The sequence below is a fragment of the Podarcis muralis genome, chromosome 11 (genome assembly GCF_964188315.1).
Source record: "Podarcis muralis chromosome 11, rPodMur119.hap1.1, whole genome shotgun sequence".
NCBI lineage: Eukaryota > Metazoa > Chordata > Lepidosauria > Squamata > Lacertidae > Podarcis > Podarcis muralis.
The window spans coordinates 7695123-7715653 of NC_135665.1; the positions used below are offsets into that span (position 1 = coordinate 7695123).

Consider the following 20531-nt stretch of genomic DNA (forward strand, 5'->3'; position numbering starts at 1 on the left):
CGCGCCGAGGAGGAGGAAGAAGAACCGGCTCCGTCCTGCAGCACCTGCTCCCTCTCGCCCGCCGCCCGCTTCCTGTCTGGGGAAGAGGGGCCCGCGGACAAAGGCTCCTCCGGAGAAGGGCGAGACGGCAGCCGGTGGAGCCAAACAACGCGAGCCTTTCTGGGGGGGCCTTCTGCGCTCAATAGCATGGGGGGGGGGGAATCAAGGTACACATTAGGGCGCACAGAGGGAGCGTTTTATTAAAGGAAATGGGAAATAAAGAGGAACGCTTCCTCGAGAAAATGCACAAATGCAATAGTAGTACGAAAGAAGGAAGTGCCGTTAGTGGTTTGCAAAAAACGAAATATGTAGGTTTAAAACGCAGTATAAGTGATCCCAAACGTTATGAACACACTGCTGCCGACTAAAAGTTGCATGATGCAGCAGAGAACATCAGCCCTCAGTGATGCACATATTCATAAAATAAACATGAAATGGGATGGCTGGCACAATTTCAAACTATGCCTTCCACGGGAAGCCTATTGTTCCAAAATGACACAAAGGCTCCTAATGGTCTCTTTTTGCAAGAACAAAGTCTGATCAAATCTAAGCTAGATGTTTAGGATTGCAGACCTGTTTAACATAACCTTAGCATACCAGATTTGTTCAGCCAGTGAAAGGAACTTTGTTTTCTCTTTCTGTTATTTGCCTATACAGTGGTACCTCGGGTTACAAACACCTTAGGTTACAGACTCCGCTAACCCAGAAATAGTACCTATGATTAAGAACTTTACCTCAGCCAATGCAATTCTGGGCTGCATCAATAGGAGTATAGCATCTAGATCAAGGGAAGTAATAGTGCCACTGTATTCTGCTCTGGTCAGACCTCACCTGGAGTACTGTGTCCAGTTCTGGGCACCACAGTTCAAGAAGGACACTGACAAACTGGAACGTGTCCAGAGGAGGGCAACCAAAATGGTCAAAGGCCTGGAAACGATGCCTTATGAGGAACGGCTAAGGGAGCTGGGCATGTTTAGCCTGGAGAAGAGGAGGTTAAGGGGTGATGTGATAGCCATGTTCAAATATATAAAAGGATGTCACATAGAGGAGGGAGAAAGGTTGTTTTCTGCTGCTCCAGAGAAGCGGACACGGAGCAATGGATCCAAACTACAAGAAAGAAGATTCCACCTAAACATTAGGAAGAACTTCCTGACAGTAAGAGCTGTTCGACAGTGGAATTTGCTGCCAAGGAGTGTGGTGGAGTCTCCGTCTTTGGAGGTCTTTAAGCAGAGGCTTGACAACCATATGTCAGGAGTGCTCTGATGGTGTTTCCTGCTTGGCAGGGGGTTGGACTCGATGGCCCTTGTGGTCTATTCCAACTCTATGATTCTATGATTCTCAGGATGAGAACAGAAATCGCGAGGCAGTGGGAGACCCCATTAACTAAAGTGGTACCTCAGGTTAAGAACAGTTTCAGGTTAAGAACGGGCCTCCAGAACAAATTAAGTTTGTAACCAGAGGTATTAGATTAACAGGAAGAAATAAAGGAAAGCTTTGTTAGACATTTCAAAAGCCTCTATAAAGCTGGCAGTGAAACAGATGAAGAAATAACAAAATACCTGCAATGGAAAAACATACAGAAGATACGGTAATTAGGGATAAGACTGAATACATAAACTCCCCTGTATCTACAATGGAAGTACAGTGGTACCTCGGGTTAAGCACTTAATTCGTTCCGGAGGTCTGTACTTAACCTGAAACTGTTCTTAACCTGAAGCACCACTTTAGCTAATGGGGCCTCCTGCTGCTGCCGCACCGCCAGAACACGATTTCTGTTCTCATCCTGAAGCAAAGTTCTTAACCCGAGGTAATATTTCTAGGTTAGCCAGTCTATAACCTGAAGCATATGTAACCTGAAGCGTATGTAACCCGAGGTACCACTGTACATCAAGCGATAGTAAAACCTAAAACAGGAAATTCCCCAGGAAAGTCTTACCACAATGCATTACAAAAAAAATAGAGGATTCCCTAGTGTTACCTATGAAATTATTGATAAATAAAATTTTGGAAGAAGGGAAAATACCTAAAACATGGCAGTGAGCACACATAGTAATGATATTAAAACAGGGCAGAAATAAAGAACTTATAAACAACTATAGACCGATCTCCCTACTTAATAATGCTTATAAAATATATGTGGATATCTTAGCTACAAGATTTTAAAAAGTATTGAACAAATACATTAATCAAGATCAGGCTGGTTTCCTACCAGGCAAGAAAATGAGCAATAATAAAAGGGTAGTAATTAATTCAATAGAATACCTGGATATGAACCCAAACAAATAAGCAGCTTTTATATTTGTAGATGCAGAGAGAGCATTTGATAATGTATCTTGGAAATTCCTTGAGAAAACAATTGAACAAATGGATATGGGAAACAATTCACAAGGGGCTTAAAAGCAATATATGAAGGACAAAATGCAAACCTGATAATTAATAATGACATGACAGAATACTTTAAAATCGAAAAAGGGACCAGGCAGGGATGCCCACTTTCACCTTTATTCTTCATCCTTGTTTTAGAAATATTAAATGAAGAAATAAGACTAGACCAAGAGATGAAAGGGATAACCCTAGGAAACAAATTTTATAAGTTATGGGCATTTGCAGATGATTTAGTATTGATGGAAGAAAACCCAGAAGAAAGCACCCAAAAGGTATTAGAGAAAATGGGAGAATTTGTCAAAGTCTTGGGGTTTACATTAAACAAAGAAAAAATAAAAGTAATGGTTAAAAATATGGGAGCTAAAGAAAAACGAGCTAGAAGAAAAAACAGGATTGAATATAGTAAAAAAAGTAATATATCTGGGTATACAATTACAGTGGTACCTTGGGTTACAGACACTTCAGGTTACAGACTCCGCTAACCCAGAAATAGTACCTATGATTAAGAACTTTACCTCAGGATGAGAACAGAAATCGCGAGGCAGCGGGAGGCCCCATTAGCTAAAGTGGTACCTCAGGTTAAGAACAGTTTCAGGTTAAGAACGGACCTCCGGAACGAACTAAGTTCTTAACCAGAGGTACCACTGTATTGGCTAGGAATACATTGATTTTATTTTATAAATTGATTTTATTTGATAGTTTTTATGCCGAAGGGAGAAGAAACATCTAATATTCCCTTCATCTTGTTAGATGCAGAGTAGAAGCCTTGACATCAACATCACTATGTAAGGGATTAGATGACCCCTGAGGTATTGTACTTTTCAATTTTGATTCTTATCTCTAGAGATACCTAGCCTGGTTCTCTGTATCCCAAGTGAGTCTGAAATTATATTCTACAATTACTCAGATGATACTTGCTCCTTTGGTACGTCAGTACCAAAACAGGAATGACAGAAAAAGTATCTGGTTCTTCACATGGTCAGGTGCCTTTTAGCAAGATTGCATTAAACATTTTCACCTAAAGGCTTAGATGAAAACTTTCCACAGAAGACAGATCTGGTTAAGGTGCAAAAAGCCTATGACAGAGGATCAGACCATGGGGTTAAAAATCTGCCAATGTGATAATACAAATGCCTTGTACATGGACACATGTTCCTTTCTGCAAGGAACCATTACAGGACTGGAACTTAAGTGCTTCCAGATGTGCTGCTTCAAGCACATCTGTGGACACCAAACAGATGTATAGCAGGCCTTGCACCTGAATTTTTAGGGCTCCTCCACAGCCTGTTCATTCATCCTGGTTTGCAAAGCTTCTTGTTGTTGTTTAGTCGTTTAGTCGTGTCCGACTCTTCATGACCCCCTGGACCAGAGCACGCCAGGCACTCCTGTCTTCCACTGCCTCCAGCAGTTTGGTCAGACTCATGTTTGTAGCTTCGAGAACACCGTCCAACCATCTCGTCCTCTGTCGTCCCCTTCTCCTTGTGCCCTCCATCTTTCCCAACATCAGTGTCTTTTCCAGGGAGTCTTCTCTTCTCATGAGGTGGCCAAAGTATTGGAGCCTCAGCTTCAGGATCTGTCCTTCCAGTGAGCACTCAGGGCTGATTTCCTTCAGAATAGATAAGTTTGATCTTCTTGCAGTCCATGGGACTCTCAAGAGTCTCCTCCAGCACCATAATTCAAAAGCATCAATTCTTTGGCGATCAACCTTCTTGATGGTCCAGCTCTCACTTCCATACATCACTACTGGGAAAACCATGGCTTTAACTATATGGACCTTGCAAAGTGTTTATTCTTATTTGTCTAGAGATGAATTATAGGACAATGAGCATTCATCCTGATTTGCTTGCAGGCTGTTTGCATATCTTCCCATCAATGTTTTGTTCATCCCATCCCTTTCCTAACCACAAAAGTCAATGCTGTTGTTTTTTTAATAGATTTGGTGTGCTAGGGTGACAGAGCACTTCATTCCATTTAAACTGCGCAAACGTAAATATCTGGTATTAACTTGAATCCTTCCCACAATATTGTGACAACCTGGAAGCACCCTCAGAAATAATAATAATAAAAAACATTTTCATTCCATGAGCTGCAGAGGGCGAAGGAACAGTAGGCAGCCAGAACAAACAGAAGGTTGGGAGGTGAACTTTAATTATCCACATCCGCACCCAGCAAACATGCACATACAAACCTTCGCTGGCTGCCTTTGTCCCAGAGGCACTGTAGTTTCTTAACCAACTTGGCAAGACTGCACTGTCCCTTGCAAATGCACAACACCAACTGCTAGAGTGGAAGCCAGAAAGTATCCTTCCAGGGGTGAATTTCTCCTCAAAATCATGATCCCCCTCCCCAGATGATCCCTTAACTTTAGTAACATTAAACATGGCACCTTTAGAATAGTTATTTCAAGGGTGCACCTGAAGCAGGGGTCAGCAAACTTTTTCAGCAGGGGGCTGGTCCACTGTCCCTCAGACCTTGTGGGGGGCTGGACTGAGGGACAATGGACCGGACTATTTTTTTGGGGGGGGAATGAACGATTTCCTATGCCCCACAAATAACCCAGAGATGCATTTTAAATAAAAGCACACATTCTGCTCATGTAAAAACACCAGGCAGGCCCCACAAATAACCCAGAGGTTAATTTTAAATAAAAGCACACATTCTGCTCATGTAAAAACACCAGGCAGGTCACAGTTTCAAGTCAATGTTTTATGGTGGCACTGGTGCACCCAATGCAATTGATCCATTACTGACCCTTCTCTTCTAGCCTGGCCATGAACTCCCCCCCCCCCCCCCCCCGATTTCTCCCATCTGAGTGGCAGAAGCCTCTACAGGGTGCAGCTGTTGTAACCTGAGTTGCTGTATCAGCCAGTGCGACGACCTTCCAGATGTTTTGATATCAGACCAATCTTATGGGGTTTGGGGTGTCTCAGAGGCCACTGACTTTAAGGGCCATAAATACACCAAACCACATAGGATTTGGCTGAACATCACAATCACAAAGCGCAGCATTGCAACATTGACTTAAGAGAGCGAAGGTAGTTCTGCATAGGAATGACATGAGGCTGCTGCCATCTCGTGGCCAATTCAAGACACTATTGGTTCTGATATTTGACTCATTAGCCGTTGCAGCACGACAGATGGCTTTATTTAACTATTCTGTGCTAGTCTGGAATTCAGGTGTTGATTTATTTACCCTTTTTATTGTCTTTGCTCTTTGCACCGGCTCCTTTATATATCTGCGTCACATAGCAGATTGTTAGATTGGGCAGCAACACCTTAAAGGAAGATTCTCCCTGGTTCTTCAAGTGTAAAAAAATACATAATGAAACATCCATTAAATAACTTCTGATCATTAACAGATTATTAATGATAACTCTGGAACTTGATGGTTAAGTTGCAATATTAATTGCTATGTTTCTAGTTTTCCAGACCACCAGTAACATGACAAAGTTATGACGCCTCTCACTTCCGGGCTATGTACTGCCTCTGCCATGTTCACTACTCAACGACTTTGACTAATATATTTAGGAGGTCCCTTAGAGGTCATTGAGCCCAACCCCCTACTCATTGCAAAGGAAACTTGCCTAGGAGTTAGAACTATTGCTCTGCAGCAGTTGCAACTCCCATGAACAAGCAAGCATTGGAACTTCTCCCAATAACAAACTAGTCAACCTGTTTGTAAGTGACGTGGCTGCCATATGGCAGTGTTAAGTTCTTAAAACAAACACCTATATGTAGGAAGCAGGGCTGGGCGACATCTGGTTTTCAACATCGCGATATATCAGCAGCTAAATATGCAATATGCTGATATATCACAGGGTCTCTTCACGTTGACCTTTCAGTGCCCTCCTCATATACACGATACCATATATACACATGTGGAACCGAAGCTAACTGGGGATAAAAAGGGCAAGTCATGGGAGAAACAAGTGATTCTGTCTGGGGTCAACTAGACAGATTTTTGGCAATTTGATTCTCCAGAAGGGAAATGAGGACAGCAAACTCGCCCCTTGGTTGCACAACTGCACTGAAGGCGGCTGCAGCCAGATCCAAAATATTTCTGAATGTAAAAAGGTGAGGTCTTTCAGTGATCAGGTGGCCCTACAGAGAAGTGTTAAGAACCCAAATACAAGATTGTCACATGATAGAGATAGAGGTAGAGGCAGCAGCAAAGGATTATGCTTGGTCTAGGACCATTGACCATTGGCAATGATGAGAGTTGGAGTCCTACAACATCTGATCCCCCGTTCCTGGTCATGGCAGATACCAAAATGCCCACAGACGCAAATGGCTAAGTAGCACCACACAACTCACCCAAGACCGAAAGGTGTTTAATGCCATTTCAGACAGATTTTCTCCACTGTCAGACCCTGCCCTCCAGTAAGTCTGTGTTTTGTGCAAACAGGACAACCATATTCTCAGAAAACTTGAGAGAGTCATCAACTATCCAGCCCTTCGGGATCAAGGGGAGGACGTACTCTGTAAACTTGGCAAAGGTGGTTCCTGTGATTCCGTAGCTGTAAGACGATTTCCTCTCCACGCCAATTGTTTTGGGTTTCCGTTTTGCAATGCCTTTGTATAACTTCCACTGCAGATCCCTCAGGCAATCAAAAGTTACATAGCCTGTTTCTTAAAAGAAAAAAAAGAAGAACATCAGATGCAAACATTACTTTTATTATTCAAAAGGTGGTGGTGGGAGGTATGGCAGAAATAGATTAAAAAGCAACCACGAACAAACCAAGCCAAGTGAAGCCAAGCCAACCCCAAGAGTGCCAAACATAGCCCGGTGAGGAGGACTGAGCATGCCCAGTAGGCATGGAATGTTGAGTACCTGTTGGAAAAATCCGCTCCACTTCCCAGTGGGGAGGAGTTGCAGTGGATCACGTGGCCACCCACTCCCTAATGGGGGCGGGGGACTTTGTCCCCTGTTGCCCGGGGATCCCGGCCATGTCAGAGCCCGCCCAGTCAATCCATTGGCCGGGGGGGCGTGGCCGGGACAGTTTAAACCAAGGAGCGAGCCGGTGGACTTCCTCTTTGGCTCGCTTCCTCAATTACCCGCCCTCCCTCCCTATTTTGCAGGTTAGGCACTGGCCTTGCTATGGACTTCAGTTGGCCGCCTTGGTTGTCCGAGGGGCCTGGTAGGAATTTTTCCACTTGGCAAATTGGCTCTGGCCACTTGGTTTTCGCCTACCTCGTAGCAATCGTCACAACTTTGTTAGGGTTGCGGTTAGGCATAGTTTGACCTTGTGTGGGGGAGGGGAGGTGTGGCCACCACCTGCTCCTCCATGCTTAAGGGTATTCCGTTAAAGGAATCCGGGGGTGTTGATCTTGTCCGAAGCCCGGCTGGGGGCTAGGGCCTTGACACAACCCCGATGGGAACACCAGGAGGAGCTTGAGTTGGTTTGCACCGACAGGGCTCCCCCTACCGGTGGTTTACCCTTACCGGACTTCCTGCACATCGGGCAGGAGTCAGATATAGTCAGGTCCAATCAATGCCTAAGCCAATACCGCTCACATTCTGTAATTCAATAAAGTTGTGGCCAAATTTGCCCAATAAACCTAATATCTGTGTCCTTGTGTGTGTTATTTCCCAATGAAGGGGTGGTTGCAGGGTCTCGACACGCAACAAAAACAGAAAATGGGAGAAAGGGAAGAGAAGGAAGTGGCCTGGTTCTGCCGTTTACCGCTTACATTATCCTGGAGGAGGTCATGCCTGGTTAGCTGAACCCCTGGAATAGGACCACTCCTGTTGAGGAGAGATGATACACTGCAACAAATTTGTTGCAGCTCCCGCTTGCACTACTACCTCTGCAACAATTACTGCTACTAATTATATATTTGTAATTTCCCCTGCTGCCCAGTTAAGAAGGGACACTTTTATAGCTGATTAACTGATCAGTATATGTTTAGTGGGATTGTATGGCACGTTGGGGATGGGGCAGTACCTCTGGTGGGGGACACGTTGTGCACTTCCTAGGGTAGTTGTCCCCACCTGTGGCTCCTAGAAGCTGTCGGCACGCAACAGTGGCCACACCCTGGGAAAGCTTCGGCTGGCCGGCTAAACCAGATGAGGGTAACTGATGGGTCTCAGTGGGTTGGAGACTTCCCCTACATGCGAAGACAGGCTCCGGCGGATTGAGCAGACAAGACCAAGAGTGGGTCCAACGGTCAAGAAGGCAGCTACTGCATGTATTGTAGAGGGAAATGAGGGGCAGATGGGGCTCGCCAACCTGTGAAGGTACCCCATCTTGTTGGCATCTGTCTGCTTGAGAAAGACAATGGATTTCGCCTCTGGGAGTGAAGTCAAACTGCTAAGTTAGCAGTAGTGAAGTGACCTTCCTGGGGCGCAAGCTTGGGCAATGTGTATGGAGGTCCTGGGAGACTAGGGTTGTGTTTGAGAGAGAGGGATGGAGATGGGAAATAGGATTTGTCTGAGGGAGAACTGGTTCTGATTTGAGTGGAACATCCACAATGAGAAAACTATAGCAAGAGGAAAGAGCCTCACAGCTTAGACTGGGGAAAGTGTCTGGGGAAAGTATATGGACAGGAGTTAACTGGAGGGCTAAATTTGAGCCAGGAGAGGTAGAAGCTGTGAGGATACTGTCTACTTGGGTCTCATTCCAGTCAGGAGGGGAGAGTTCTTCTAAGAAAAGACAACTCCCAAGCCAGTAACAAGGGGTGAGGTGATCCCCTGGGTCTGTAATACTAATTGGAATACCTCAGGAATGGGATTGCTAAGAGAGTGGGTAACTGGGGAAAAAGTGCTCCTCGCTCATGAAATTGTAAATTGTAGACATTCATTTAACTGAAGTACCATGAGGTGGGTCTGCTATACTTAATTGGGGGCAGTTAGCGGGGTGAATCCGCTACATATTAACTGGTGTTAGTGGTGGGATCCGCTACAGGGGTGCTTTCATCATGGTAGCAATCAGGCCCAAATAGTTTTGAAAGTCCACCTCATAGTCATGTTTATGACCTGAACTAAAGCTTGAACATCCAGTCTCTGCTTGCCTGGAGTCTTCATGTCATGCTTTTTTCATTGCCAACCATAAACTATTTAATTTTCTATACTTTCACTTAATCCCACTCATTTGACTAGGCTGTAAATTGTACTGGAGCCTAAGAGCTCCCTTCCTTCCTACTTGTACATAACAGAATAAAATTTGCTAACCTCGAACTGTTGGTAGCCTATGAGTGGGTTGCTCTGCTAACGCAGCCCGAGACAGTAGTTTCTTCTTTTGCAGCTTCAGTGTAAAATACTGTATTCTGCACAATATCTCTCCCGAAAGACACTGCTTTTGAATGGCGGAAATTGGCAAGGACATGGCCCTCTTGATTAAAACCAGGTAAGGAAGCAGGTGTGCTGGTGGCAGTTCCATGAGGTAACGTTTCTGTTGCGTTCCAGAAATAACGCTTTTGCTTTTTAATTTAGACTGACTGGAAGGCACAGGTGCAGAAGTATCTTTGGCTTCTCGGGAGTCCTTAGCCAAATCCGGATCCCGTGAGTCTTTTGCCAAATCCGGATCCTGCAAATCTTTTGCCGAATCAAGATCCTGCGAGTCTTTAGTTGACTCATGTTCCCATGAATCTGGATCTTGTGAGTCTTTAGTCAAATCAGGATCCTGTGATTCTTCAGTCAAATCAGGACCCTGTGAACTAGAGTCCTGTGAGTCTTTAGCCAAATCGGAATCCTGTGAGTCTTTATCTGAACGTGAATCGGAGTCCAGAAAAGCTTTAACCAAATCTGGGTCCCAGTAGTCAACATCCCATGAGCCTTTAGCCAAACCAGGATTCCAGGAGTCAGGGTCCCAGGAGTCCTGTGCCAACTCAAGAACCCACGTGGAAGGATCCCAGGAGTCCTGTGCCAACTCAGGACCACGCGAGTCTCTGGTCAAATCACGATCCTGTGAGTCTTTATCCAGATCAGAATCCTGTGAGTCCTTCATCAACTCAGAATCACGTGCCTCAAGATCCTGTGAGTCCTTAGTCGACTTAGAATCCCGTACGTCAAGATCCCGTGAATCTTTAGCCAAGTCAGATTCCTGGGAGACAAGATCCTGCGAGTCTTTAGGGGAACCGGAATCCTTTGAGTCATGAACTTTTGAGTCAAAATCGCGATCCTGTGAATCTGTAACCATAACAGGACTCAGCAAGTCAGGACTCAACGAGTCTCTATCGGAATCCTGTGAATCTTGAGCCAAATCAAGATCTTCCTTTATAACAACCTCTTCCTGAGATGCGCCAAGGTCCAGGTGACGACGTTTCGTGACCTTCAAGGTTATGCCACCTTCATGCTCTCCAAACTGTCTAATAGATGTTGTGATTGAACGGATGGCATGGAAAAGAGACGCATGGGACTCCATAAAAGGCAGCCTATCGACACGCTTTCCTTGCCCTTGTTTAACGCTTTCAGAGGTCATTATCAGTTCCGACACCTGCACGAAAAAAGACATGATGCCCTTATATCAAGCAATGGCCAGAGACATGTAGTCATAGATTAAAACATTTCTACCCTACCTTTTGATCTATGGATTCTACAAGCCAGTTAACGGCAGTGCTTGAATGAAGACAAAAACCAATAAAACTGAAAAAGCACAGTAATACACAATGCAACAAATCGAGAAACGGCAGCACCAGTAATCTCTCAGTGAGCCTCGGAAGCTCTCCAGGAGAATGCTCCACCTTTGGTTGGAACCTAAAGGAAGGGATGGGAGTTCCACCCTCCTGGTGCCACTGTTAAAAAGTCTCTGTCCACTATGGTCACTAACCATCATCTGGAGAGCAATCCATCCCTGCATTAAGGTATTCCAGGCTGGAGCAATTAGGGTTCGGCTTATCACTTCTTTCAATGGTTTTAATGTAAGGAAAGGAAAAAAGGAAACAACAAACAAGGGCTTGCTATAGCGTGGAGTGTTTTTGTTCAAGGTCCTAGCAGCTCCCTTTATTCCTCCTTCCCAATTTTCCACCCCTCAACAGCAATCCATGCCCGCTGAGCATGCTCGGTCTTCATGGGCCTGTTGGGTTTCCCTCTCCATTTTTGGGGAGGAGGTGGTGGTTTTGTGTTTGTTTACACTGGTGTCTGTTCCCGACATCATGAACAATTGGGGCTCCCCCTTTGATTTCCATTGGTACCCTTCGCTTCCATCTCTGGAGACATTTAAAAATACCTCCTCAGTGTGAACCATGAAACCACCTGCCAAAACAGTGAAATGAGTTTTCATTAGGCTGCTTTGGGGTCCCCCCCCTTAATTAATTCCTGCTAGATCTTTTTTTTTCCAGTAAAAATTTGGGTGGTTTTGAGTTGGCTGATACCTCCTTGTTGTGTATGTGTGTGGTGCAGAAAAGGGTTCAAAGGCTTTAAGTGTTTCACAGTCCTATGCCAAGCTATGGTTTTCCCAGTAGTGATGTATGGAAGTGAGAGCTGGACCATAAAGAAAGCTGATCGCCAAGAATTGATGCTTTTGAATTATGGTGCTGGAGGAGACTCTTGAGGGTCCCATGGACTGCAAGAAGATCAAACCTATCCAATCTGAAGGAAATCAGCCCTGAGTGCTCACTGGAAGGTCAGATCCTGAAGCTGAGGCTCCAATACTTTGGCCACCTCATGAGAAGAGATGACTCCCTGGAAAAGACCCTAATGTTGGGAAAGATGGAGGGCACAAGGAGAAGGGGATGACAGAGGACGAGATGGTTGAACAGTGTTCTCAAAGCTACCAGCATGAGTTTGACCAAACTGCGGGAGGCAGTGGAATACAGGAGTGCCTGGCGTGCTCTGGTCCATGGGGTCATGAAGAGTCGGACACGACTAAATGACTAAACAACAACATGCAATACAGCTTATGTTTTTAAACTTGGCTTCCCATACATCAGTAGCAAACTTAAAAACTAGTTTCTAATATATTTGCCTTCCAACCATGCTGGCCCTAAACTGGAAATGCATGAAGAAAGAAACAGCAGTGTTAAGATTGTTGTACCTGTGTGGGTGGCGCTGTGGTCTAAACCACAGAATCCCCACAACAGGATGAGCTCCTGTTGTTTGGTCCAAGCTCCTGCCCACCTAGCAGTTCGAAAGCATGTCAAAGTGCAAGTAGATAAATAGGTACCGCTGCAGCGGGAAGGTAAATGGCGTTTCCGTGCACTGCTCTGGTTCGCCAAAAGCGGCTTAGTCATGCTGGCCACATGACCCGGAAGCTGTCTGTGGACAAACACTGGCTCCCTCAGCTTATAGAATGAGATGAGTGCGCAACCCCAATCGTCCACGACTGGACCTAATGGTCAGGGGTACCTTTACCTTTACCTGTGCCAAGCACAGTTGCCACGGATACTGTTCCAGAGAGGAAAAAAGCATGCTCTTTTAGAAAGGAATTATCCCGGGAGAAACTTGTTCTGGAAATGTCATTTTAGAAAGCTTGTGACAACCAGCTTGTTCGATCATCTGAACAGCACCAGATCAGGGGGGGAAATGATGACTCTTCATGGATTCTGCTGAACTACAACTCCCATCATCCCTGACCACTGGTCTCAATGGCAATTCCTTTTTCTGCTTTTATAAATCTTCTTTTTAAAGGAAAAATATGAGAAGAAAAAACTGCAGAACGGTCTGTTGCTTTTTCATTGTGAATCACTCACATTGCAGCTGTTCTTGGCTGGCTTATCATCTGGACTCATTTCAGCTGCACTTTGCTGAAAAAGAAAACAATTGAGCTCTGGGAGGCAGAAATCATAAACTATCGCTCTTAGAAAAGGCCTAAGATAGGGATTCCCACTTTCACCTTTTAATTTAGTATATAGCATAGAGAGGTTAGCTAACTTGGATTACACCCAAGTATTTATTTTGACAAAGTTTATATACTGCTTGATTGTAATAAAACCTCAAAGTGTTTTGCAAAAAGAATAAACAATAAAGCCATCAGTAAAAAACAACAACAGTTGAAATCAACTATTTAAAGCATTCAAAATATAATTAAAAGCAAAATAAGCTAAAACCAGATTTAAAACCGTAACAGCTTCTATGTGGCAATATGAAACTCTCAGAATTAATGGTTGGTTTACTCCTGTGTGGGATGCAGGTGGCACTGTGGGTTAAACCACAGAGCCTAGGGCTTGCCGATCAGAAGGTCGGCGGTTCAAATCCCCACGACAGGGTGAGCTCCCGTTGCTCAGTCCCTGCTCCTGCCAACCTAGCAGTTCGAAAGCACGTCAAAGTGCAAGTAGATAAATAGGTACCACTCCGGCGGGAAGGTAAACGGCGTTTCCGTGCACTGCTCTGGTTCGCCATAAGCGGCTTAGTCATGCTGGCCACATGACCCGGAAGCTGTACGCCGGCTCCCTCGGCCAGTAAAGCAAGATGAGCACCGCAACCCCAGAGTCGGTCACAACTGGACCTAATGGTCAGGGGTCCCTTTACCTTTAAATTTACCTTTACTCCTGTGTATTGTGTATTGTTAGGCTCTTGCATTAATGGGTGTTTGCTACAATTTTAGCTATTTATTTCATTATTATTTCTGAGATTTAGATCCCTCTCTTCACCATAGATGATCTCATTCCAGTAATAATATAGAATGCAATAAAATATAAGATGCAGTTAAAACGGGGGGGGGGGGGGGGATCAGTTATAATGGAAAAATAAAACACAGAGCAAAACACTGCACACATATTCAAAACGAGTGGAAGAAGCTGGCACCCAAAGGGGCACAGAATTGGTGCCTGCCAAACCTTGGGGGCAGAAGGGTGTTGAACAACCAAGGGGCCATCACCAAGAAGGCCCTTTGTGAGTAATGGGTTCTCTGACTTCATGTGTTGATGTCATTATCAGAAGTGCTTCCTTAGCAGGTCGCAAAGCACAGGCAGGACAGTACAGGGACACCTGCTCCTTTAGGTAACTGGCTCCCAAGCCATTCATTTTAGTCTCTCCAATTGTGAAATATGACAGGTTTCACTCTATAAATGGTGCCATTTAAAATTAAGTTTGATCTGGAATTTGTTACTTTTTAGATTTGCTTTATCATTTTAAGTCACCCAGAGAACTGATGAATAACAGATTTCCTAAGGAAAGCCCACAATGGAGATGTTGCCAATTTTATCATTATAATCCGTATGTGTGTGTGTATTAAACCTCTTTCAACAAACCAGTAATAATTCTGTCTCTTAGCCATTAAAGTTACAATCTCTTTTTTGAATTTAGTATATACATGCTTTGGTTTTCATTTGTTTCCCAGTTTTGTGTATTTCCCCTCGGCTCTGATAAAAGAAAAGATTAATAAACCAGAAAGGAAAGCTATAGATAAATAAAAATATGGATAAAGTGGAAGTGACTGCAGAATTCTCTTTGTCTTTTTCATTATGAATCACTCACTTTGTAGCTGAAGGGAAACAACTCATTCTTCTCCCCATCGTCTATTCCCTCGCTCTCCTCAGCTTGACTCATCATGGCTGCACTTTACTGACAATGCAAAACAACTCTGTTCTGGGGAGAAAAAGACAAAGAGGGATATGCAGTGTGGACTTCTTGAAGTTTAATGTTGTTACAAAGCCAGAGGAAATTTCTAGTTGCTACGCATCTAGTTAAACGCAATGTTGGGTTTTCTTGAACATGACACTTTGACTGGATTTATCATGTTGTGAATTGCCACCCCCCCCCCCAAACCACAGCTAGAGGGGCAAGTAGAAAAAATATAATTGAATATATAAATAAATACTGACAAGGTTCGCGGATGCCAAAATAACTTGGCATGCCTTGGGTACTATATATCTTAGGGTAGCATGACTTGGGCAGGGCATCATTCGCTGTCTCAGGCAGCAAAAGGTTTGGGGCTGGCACTGGCTGCTTACTAATTCAGGATTATGCTTCATGAATCTGTTGACCCATGAAAACCCATGCCAGAATACATTTGCAAGTCTTCAGGGTGCCAGAAAACTCTTTTGTTGCTTTTAATGCAAGAGATGGAAAGTTGCTTCCATTTCTCCTGATACGTTTGCTCAAAGTTTGCAGTAAGGTTGGAAGACATTGGCTATATTTTGAGCACTCTTCCCGACTTGTTTGTGGGGAGCTTATATAATATTGTGTCAAGCAAGTGTTATCCCATTCTTTCTAGTGCATTTTCTCATAACTGCCCTCATTGCTAAATGTCTGAGTCTTTTTGGGGAAGGTAGAGTATTTGTCGCTCGAGAGTTCCAGGTCAACTTCAATCGCACAACCTGAATCTGCCAGTATGTGACTGAATCCCACCTGTTTGGAAGTGTCCTAGCATAGGAGCCCCTTCTGTGAAATGCACCCATAATCCTTTTTCCAACATGTGCACAAAGGCACTTCCTGATGGTCTGCTTATTCACACAAAATTGTGTTGCTATCCCACCTATTCTAGTAGACCAATTATCCCATCAAAATTACAAAAGTGAGGGGAAATTGCACTAGGATCATTAGCTGGCAATGTCACATAACCTCTGCAAAAACATCAGGATGACAGGTGTTCAATAAAGCAGGTGACACTCTATTGAAATTTTGAGCGAAAATGTCAGCGTGAAATTTTGGTTGCCTCCAGAGGACTTATTTGCTGAGCATTCCCTCTGATTTATGTGTGAGGAGGCAAGATGACCTTGTGTCCGTTTCACAGTAAGTGTTGTTATCCCACTTCCCACTGAATTTTCCCATCACTTTCCTTACTGCAAAAGCTTTTAGGTAAGCAAGTTTGTGGCAAAGAGTTTCAAATCCAGGATTTTGCAGACTTGGGAAAGGTACAAATAAGGGCAATCAAAACTATCATGGAAAAAGATATTTTGACACAACTTGGTCTCCTTTTACTCTTTTATTGAAGAAGAACAAGGTAATTTAATGCCATCATCGTCACAGAGTTTTCTTTGGCCATGATTGAAAATGTCTAGTAAACAGATTGCTAGTTGGGTGCCGATGGGAGCCAACATGACAGTGATGGAAGAATGAGAATTGGAGTGGCTGTTTGTTCTGTGATATTATGGCATTGGACAAAGCCTTAGTACAACTTTTGATTTTGTTTCGTATAGTGGTTAGTACTCTGCGTTGTGAAATGTATTGTTATGATTTGCTTTAATATCAAATAAATGTGCAATTTTATTTTGTTTTTAAGTGCAATAAAAATGATCATGGATGTGGAGTGACTCCCCTGTAAGGAAAGATTGCAGCATTTTGGATGTTTTAGTTTACATACCGATAAGAGGTGGCATGATAGAAGTCTACAAAGGCATGCCTTGCAGGGAAAGTGGATAGATATTTTTTTCCCTCCCCACTTCGTCTCATATAACACCAGAACTCCTGGACATCCAGTGAAGCTGCCAGAAGATTCAGGACAGGTAAAACAAAATCCTGTACTTCATGCAGTGCCCAATTGAGCTATGGAACATGTCCCACAGGAGGCAAATTAATGGAGGGCCTTCTGGTGGTTCCCTCGCTGCGAGAAGCCAAGTTACAGGGAACCAGGCAGAGGGCCTTCTCAGTAGTGGCACCCGCCCTGTGGAACACCCTCCCACCAGATGTCAAAGAGAAAAACAACTACCAGACTTTTAGAAGACATCTGAAGGCAGCCCTGTTTAAGGAACCTTTTAATGTTTGATGGACTATTGTATTTTAATGTTTTGTTGGAAGCCGCCCAGAGTAGCTGAGGAAACCCGGCCAGATGGGCGGGGTATAAATAATATATTATTATTATTATTATTATTATTATTATTATTATTATTATTATTATTATTATTATTATTATTAAGCTATCAATGACTACTAGCCACAAAGGCTATGCTCTGCATCTGGTTGGCCTCTGTGAAAACAGGACACTGGACTAGAGGGGCATGATCTGGCATGATCCAGCAAGCTCTTTTTACATTCTTAACCAACCTTATTTCTGTAATCTGAATTTGCCTCTATGCAACTGAATCCCTACCCCCCCCCCCCCACAATTGGTGACACCACCAGTCATCATCCTCTGTTTGGCTCTGTCTAGCACAGAGGTTTTCAACCTTTTTGAGTCCACAGCTCCCTTAGCCAACTACATTCTTTCTGTGGCACCCCTGTGGGCAGTGCTCCCCCCCCCCTCTCTTAAAAAATGTTTAGGGGTACTCTCATTTTGACTCAAGAAAGTCACCATTTTATAGTTCAAATCGGGGAAACTAAATACAGTACAGTGGTACCTTGGGTTGCATACGCTTCAGGTTACAGACGCTTCAGGTTAACCCAGAAATAGTACCTCAGGTTAAGAACTTTGCTTCGGGATGAGAACAGAAATCGTGCAGCGGCAGCAGGAGGCTCCATTAGCTAAAGTAGTGCTTCAGGTTAAGAACAGTTTCAGGTTAAGAACGGACCTCCGGAATGAATTAAGTACTTAACCCGAGGTACCACTGTAAATGGACAAAAGTACAAAGATTCACAAAATGTTTAGGGGTATGCGTCCCCCTGCGTCCCCACAGGGGGGGAAAGCACTGCTTGTGGGGCTCAGAAGCCCAGTTATGTCCCCCCCTTGCCTGCAGAGCTGGCAGCCTCTCACCCTTTTTTGAACACCCTCCCTTGTGGCTTGTTCCCTCAGCCTCCTCACCTCTCCCCTCTCCTTGGGAGTCCTCTGGACAGTCCCTGCTGCCGCCCCTGGTCTCTGAACTGCCCCCCAACCCTGCCCCAAAGAGAGGTGCCCTCCAGGGGCACCATTCTCTTGTGGAGCTTATAGCCAGCAGGGCTGCTGCAACAAACAGCTGTGCAAGCCTTTGGGAGGCAGAGACAGGAGAGGGCATCCGAAGAGGAGGGAAGGAAGGAAGGAGGGACAGAGACCAGTGTTGCCTGCAGCACCCCTGACCATCATTCAAGGCACCCCAGGGTGCAATGGCGCACTGGCTGAAAACCACTGGTCTAGCAGTTTGGGAATGAAATGTCTCAATCACAGTTGTTTTAAATTTCTGTTGACCTCAAGTGCTCAGCAGGGGACGCGGGTGGCGCTGTGGGTTAAACCACAGAGCCTAGGACTTGCCGATCAGAAGGTCGGCGGTTCGAATCCCCATGACGGGGTGAGCTCCCATTGCTCGGTCCCTGCTCCTGCCAACCTAGCAGTTCGAAAGCACGTCAAAGTGCAAGTAGATAAATAGGTACCGCTCTGGCGGGAAGGTAAACGGCGTTTCCGTGCGCTGCTCTGGTTCGCCAGACGCATAGCTGTCAACTTTCAGATTTGAAAATAAGGGATCATTAGCCTCGAAAATAAGGGATCAGCAGCCTCACCTGTCCCGGGGAAAGTCTACGGAATATCTAACAGGGATAGCAGTGGGAAACAGCGCTGGAATAAGGGAATTTCCCACAAAAAAAGGCAGAAGTGGCTTAGTCATGCTGGCCACATGACTCAGAAAAACTGTCTGTGGACGAACACTGGCTCCCTCGGCCTGTAATGCGAGATGAGCGCCGCAACCCCAGAGTCGGTCACGACTGGACCTAATGGTCAGGGGTCCCTTTACCTTTACAAGTGCTCAGTAAAATCTGTCACAATATTTCTACAATTTTAGTTATTTTTATTTACTGGGGGGGGGCTGCTCCCCTGGCTACATGGGCGACAGAGTGAACACTCCCACCCAGCCTGGAAGCTCCCCAACTTTCCCGGCTGCGCTCGGAGCCTTCTCTACCCTTCACACGTGCATCATCGTTACTCACGGGGTGGATGCAGAAAGCAACTTCCAGGAACACCTGGACTCAGAAGATTTCAGGGCAGGTGCATTTTGGGTTGCTAGGAGACGGCGGGGCGAGCAAAGGACGCTGCCTCCAGCGCCAAAACAAAGCCTTGAATCCTTGGACTGGCGGACGGGGCGGAGTCGCGGCTGGAAGGAACCGACGGGGCGAGTCGGCGCTGCAGAAGGGCGCCGATCCACTGGATCGAAGGGAACCCGATCGGAAGCAAATCGTGCCGCCCAGAAGAGCAGCGGCGGGCCAGCAAGCGCTGCGAGGCCGGGAGCCGTCGGCGCGGGGAGAGGTCTTCATAGTGACCCCCATTATCACGCCACAACTTTCCCTGCCGGGGGGGCGGGCGGCACGGGGGAAGGACGGCGCCCGGGCGCGGGGAAGGGAATCGGGCCGGGGCTGCTGCTGACCTGCCATCGCATTTTTTCGGGGCCCAGATCAGGGCTGGAGGGAACCGATCCGAGCATTGCCCCTTCTCCAAACGGTGCCCTGGCGCGCCGAGTCCCGCCCGTCGAATGCGAGAGGCGCGGAGCCCGGCAGGAGGCAGACCCGGGGAGCCGCAGCCGGACGGGCAAAATCGTCGCCCTGCGAGGGATCTCGGGATTCCCTTAAGGGCCTGTAAGACAGAGCTATTCCGCCTGGCTTTCACTTTGAATTTAGCCTGATCATTTATTCCCTTCCTTCCTTCCCTCCCCCTCCCCTTTTTATGAAGATTACCCTCTCTGGATCCCACAGCTAATTCTCCCCATGTCTCCTCGCTGGCCCAAATAGGAGTAATTTAGCCAGCTAGCCCTGGTGATCGTCTAATGTTTATTGGATGGATTTCCCCCCCTAAATTGATTTTTGAATTCTGAATTTATTGTTATTCACGTTTTATGCTGTTTTTTGTTGCATCGATCAATTAATTGCTTTAAATTCGTTGTTAGCAGCCCTGAGCCCGGTTTTCTGAACCGGGAAGGGGGGGTATAAATAAAATTATTATTATTATTATTATTATTATTATTATTATTATTATTATTATTAGGGCCAACCTTCGAGTGGAGAGTTGCCACTCGGCCTGTCCCTGCCGTCGCTGCTTGCTGCGCGGGATCCTGAGCAGTGCCGGATTTATGTGTAAGCAAGCCATAGCTTAGGGCCCCACTCTCATGGGGTCCCCCAAAAAATTTAAAGGAAAAAAAACACTGGATGTACATTTCCAAAATCTAAGATAAAAAACAAATAAAATAAAACCTACATACAGCAAGCATTTGTGTTGTGTAGGGCTCCTATGATGCAAGTCTTGGGCCCTGCCTGGTAGCCTGCTTCCTAAAATATCACTGGTTTGCTCATTTCTATATCAATTACTTTGCTAAAATACATATTTTGTTATGTGCAAATGGCTTTAGGTACCTATTAGGTCCATAAATTACCATATAGCATATATTCAACACAAAAA

At 45.2% G+C, this 20531-nt stretch overlaps 1 protein-coding gene across 1 annotated transcript; it reads right to left on the minus strand.

Moving 5' to 3' along the window:
• Positions 1-6350: 6350 nt before the first annotated feature.
• LOC114606804 (uncharacterized) lies at positions 6351-19726 on the minus strand. Its single transcript, XM_028749384.2, has 5 exons — positions 19073-19726; positions 14780-14890; positions 13054-13107; positions 9596-10859; positions 6351-7053 (listed from the first exon to the last, which is right to left on the minus strand). The coding sequence occupies exons 2-5, from the start codon at positions 14852-14854 to the stop codon at positions 6788-6790; spliced, it is 1659 nt and encodes a 552-aa protein (XP_028605217.2). The 5' UTR covers positions 14855-14890; positions 19073-19726; the 3' UTR covers positions 6351-6787.
• Between the last annotated feature and the right edge of the window lie 805 nt (positions 19727-20531).